Here is a 5,000-nt window from a genome sequence, read left to right as displayed (position 1 = left end):
TAGGAGGAGAAGGAGGAGGCCGGTAGGTGGAGGTCGAAAGGCGGTGGTTTGAATTAGCGCATTCGCGCGCGTACTTTTGAAATTAGAAAAGTTACTACGAGTAATCCGCAGGAGCAAACCGCAACGTTCTAAAATCCGAAAATTCTTGCCTCGACAACGGCATAATGCGATTTCACGCGGAATACACACCGTACGTTGTCCTATATTTCTTTTTCCCCGCTCCACCTCGTCCCCTTTTTCTTTTCTCTTTTTTCATTTTCCTTCCTCAAAACCCTTCCCTCTTCCTTTTCTTTCATTTTCAAAATCTTCTTCATCCATCGTATTTGTTCTTTAACAATAGAAAACATCTTTTTTTTCTTTTTTTTTTTTTTTTTGCAATAATCGCTATTTTATTGTCGTAAGATATCTTACAAAATATAAAATAACCTTGTAGAATATTGATTATTTTTATTAGGGAATAAGGTATTAATAATGACTGGTCTATGAAATAAAACGTTTTAAGTTTGCAAAAAATGTGATTTTTCTTCCTCTTTTCTTTTTATTTTTCATTTTTTTTCCTTGTTTTTTTTTTGTATTTTGTATTTTGTTGTTGTACGAACTTTAATTTAAAACGATTATTATCAAGCGTCGTCTCGTTTGACATATCGGTGGATCAACGATTAAATTAGAACGATCTTTCGTTTTTGGATTAGAAGAAAAAAAGAGAAAAGAGAAAGAAAAGAAAAATGATTTTTCTTTTTTACTTTTGAAGAAGAGATAATAAAATGATCGATTAAATAAGATTCGAATCTTCTTTCATTTCGTCTTCTTTTTTTTTCTTTCTTCTTCTTCTTCATAATCATCTTCATCTTCTTCTTTTTCTTTTTGAGAAAAGAAAATGCTCGATTAAATAAGATTTGAATCCTTCATTTTATCTTTTATTTTTCTTCTTCTTCTTCTTCTTTCTTTCCTTCTTTTCGAGAAAATAAAATGATCGATTAAATAAGATTTGCGTTCTTCGTTTTATCTTCATTTTTCTTTCCTTCCATTTTTTCGTCTTTTTGTCTTTTTTCTCTTTTTTCTTCTTTTTTTTTTTTTTTTCTCTCTATGTTAGCCCGAAAACACGGACATTTTGTCGTTGAAATAAAAGGACAAGTCGACTTAATAACTTTTCTTTCTTCTTTTCGCAGGTGCCAGGAATGTCCCGTGGTGAAACCGACGTTCCTCTGCGGAAGCGACAATCGTACGTACAGCTCGCCGTGTCGTTTGGAGTACCACAATTGCATTCACCACACCTCCGTCCACATTGCCTGCAAAGGCTTCTGTCCGTGCAAAGGTGAGCACTTCCGAGGCTATTTCGTACTCGTAACATTCCTGTCAACTCGGTTTTAATTTAATAGCCGGGACGAAAAATTGCTATGAGCTTTATACGTCGTGGTTTGTGATATCTTCTTTTCCCTTTCCTTTTTTTTTTGTTTTTTACTTTTTTTTAACCTTTCTTTTTTCTCTTTCTCTCTTTTTTCTTGTTCCTTCTTTTTTTTCTTTTTTTTTTTTTCTTTCTTTTTTCTATTACATACTTACACAGATGGAGATATGCTTTCTGATGATTTTGACGATTCTGCCTTTTTTTATTTTTCTATTTTTTTTTCTCTCTTTTTTTTCTTGTTCCATCTTTTTTTTCTTTTCTTTTTTTTCTTCTTTTTTCTATTACATACTTACACAGATAGAGATATGCTTTCTGATGATTTTGACGATGTTGCCTTTTTTTGTTTTTTTATTTTTTTTTTTTTTTCTTTTTTTTCTTGCACACGTCAACGTTGATCTTTTGAAGGGTGGTTCCCTCGGACACATTGTTTCGATGATTTTTTGTCTTCTTTTCTTTTCTTTATATATATATATATATATATATATATATCGACATTATTAATTTTTTTAAGGATGCTTTGCTTTTAGACGCACTATTTTGATAATTTTCTTCTTCTTTGTTTTTTATTCTTTCTTATTTGATTCTATTTTTTTTTTCTTTTTCGTTGACGTCAATCCTTCGGAGGGTAGTTCGCTCGGAAATTATTTCGGTAAAATTATTTCGCTCTTGAAAATTATTTCATAATATTTTCAGGATTCTCTTTAACGTTTCGATGATAATCTTTTATATTTATGTTGATTTTTTGAAAGATCATTTCCTCGAACATTACCTTTATGATTTTTTATTTCTTCTTTTGCGTTGCCTTTGATTATTTGAAGTATTATATTCTTTCAATGAGTTTTCATTCGCGCAAACGTTAATTGTTCGTAGAAAACGTTCTCTTGAAAATTATTTTTAATGATTTTCCTTTGCGTAGACGTTAATTGTTCGAATAAACGTTTCTTAGAAAATTATTTTAATGATTTTCTTTTCTGTTTACGTTAATTATTTTTAGAAACATTTTCTTCCAAATTTTCTATAGTAATTATTCTCTTTTATTTTCTTAATGTTTCATACATCTTTAAAACTTACGTCATAAATGATTTAATGATATTCTTACGCATTGATCATCTAAAAAAAAAAAATTATTATAACTATAAATAAAATTAATCCCTTGAAAATTTTATACATATATATATATATATATATATATATATATATATATATATATATATATATATATATAATTAAATAATAAATCTCTAATATTGAAAAAAAGAAAAGAAGAAAGGCTACAGAAAAATATTAAAACAGGAAAAAAAAAAGAAAATTTCGTAGAGTAACGCTGTAAATACTCGTAATAAGTGTTGTCATTGATAAATAAAGATCGAAGAATTCATAACTAGCCAGCTATAGTTAATTCCGAGTTAACGTCGAAGGATCGTATTTACATCTGTTCGCATTTCCCTATGCATCTGACGATATGCTGATTTGCATGAATATTCATAGCAACCCGTTAGAACAATAACCGTCGGTGTCACGCCTACAATACGCTTTGGTACGTACGTACGTACTCTAATGTATGTTTATATATATGTGTATTACGTACAAATACAGAGACCTATGTAACAACCGATTAAATCAAGAGAGGGGTCACGACGTTGTCGTTGGCGTCGTCATTGAGTATACACACGTACACATACAGACGGACAGACAGAGAGACATATATATATATATATATATATATATATATATATATATATATGTATATATATATATGCATATATACATACAAATGTAAACGTACGTAGCCCTGAAGGAAAATCATGAAAAATCATTGTCGGAAATTAATGGGAACATTTGATGATAATCTTTCTGATTAACGGCATGGAAAAGAATAACTAAAAAGAATAGCATGTTGGAAATATTATTTCACATCGTTGACAGGGAGAAAATGTAAAATCGATAAAATCCCATGATTTGCAACTTTCGCCATTAACGAACGAACCAGACCGAATTATTCGATCTACCAAAACAAAGTTCTATCTATTTTATATATACATATACATATATATATATATATATATATACATATTTTTTTATATATATATTTATTATATATTATATATATTTAATATTGCATTTATCAAACCCGTAAAAAAAAATAACAGATTTCATTTTGATTTGTTTTTATCTAAAATAATGATTATCAGAATAATGATATATAAAAGAAATTATTTTCAAATAATTAAAATTTTTCTAATAATTATTATTGGAAATCAAAGAATTCATTTTATAAATTTATAATATATATCTGCATAAGTATATAGTGTTAAATACAAAGCTAATTTACTAAATAATAGAAAACATAAATGAGTACAATGTATCTAAAGAATTATCATTTCTTATTTTTTCTTTTTTTGTTTTTGAAATAACTTTATCCAATTTTTTTTACTTACCAAAAGGAATAGTTTTAAAATAATTGTATAAACGTAAGAGATAATTGTGTACGGTAATCTGAAGTACGATCGACAAAAATTAATTACGAAATTGTACGAAGATGTTAAAACAGTACGAAGAATTTTTAATATAATTTTTTTTCTATTTTTTTTTCTATTTTCTTTTCTTTTTTTTCTTTTTTTTTTTTGTCATATAAATGTCTAATCGTACGTCGTATCATCTTTGGTATCTATCGTAAACAAGCATGATATTTGCATAATGAGCAGCAACGTCCTGCAGAGCATAATGCCGCTTGCGTCGGTACCATCAAGTGGCCATGCAAAATACGTATAATTGGATTTCATATGAGACTGCGCTTATCCCATACGCGAAATATGCGAGTATGCGAGTATGCAAGTATGCAAGCAAGCAAGCAACTAAGCAAGCAAGCAAGCGAATGAACGAACGAACGAAGGATTTATTACACGATTTATTACATTCTTTCCTACTCTAAATATACATATTGTGTATATATATTTATATAAATATAAAAAAATATAAAAAAAAATATAAAAATATAAAAAATAAAAAATATAAAAAAGTATATATATAAAATATATATATAAAAAAATATATATATAAAAAATATATATAAAATATATATAAAAAATATATATAAAATATATATATATATATATATACATACTAACTTCAGTTTCCTTCGCTATTTATCTTAAATAATGTAAGAATACTTCATTTGAATCTTTGATGATGCTTGCATAAAGTAAGTATAACATTCATTGTACCAAACCGAGTAACTCGTTTTAAATTCCTTCTTTGGCTATAAACTCATATATACATATACATATATATATATATATATATATATATATATATATATATATATACTTACGTTTACAAAGCGAACTAGTTCGAGGTACGTGAAACTAATGTTATATTCCCTTAGTCATTTCTCTTAGATTCGTCGAAAAATATATTTTATTCATTTGAATTTCCCGCCGTTTGACGTTTTCATATTTCTTAAGAAATATCTACTTACACACTTACTTATGTTCTCTTATGTAATATTTTTTTGTTTGATTGTGCAATGCAATTTCGTATTACTGCTATATTGGATTTTTTTTCTTTCTTTTATTATTATTATTATTATTATTAT

General features: G+C 27.3%; 1 protein-coding gene across 1 annotated transcript in view; it reads left to right on the top strand.

Annotated features, from left to right (window-relative positions):
• The window catches only part of LOC124429579 (proteoglycan Cow), a 150,983-nt gene that overhangs the window by 129,295 nt on the left and 16,688 nt on the right, over positions 1-5,000 (top strand). The window contains exon 5 of the mRNA XM_046975031.1: positions 1,170-1,315. Coding sequence (XP_046830987.1) covers positions 1,170-1,315 — 146 coding nt within the window. The remainder of the gene's footprint in view (positions 1-1,169; positions 1,316-5,000) is intronic.

This window comes from Vespa crabro, chromosome 15 (genome assembly GCF_910589235.1).
Source record: "Vespa crabro chromosome 15, iyVesCrab1.2, whole genome shotgun sequence".
In the NCBI taxonomy this organism is placed as follows: Eukaryota; Metazoa; Arthropoda; class Insecta; order Hymenoptera; family Vespidae; genus Vespa; species Vespa crabro.
The sequence above is the reverse complement of the archived record's forward strand: the minus strand, read 5'-3'. Positions and strand labels throughout refer to the sequence as shown.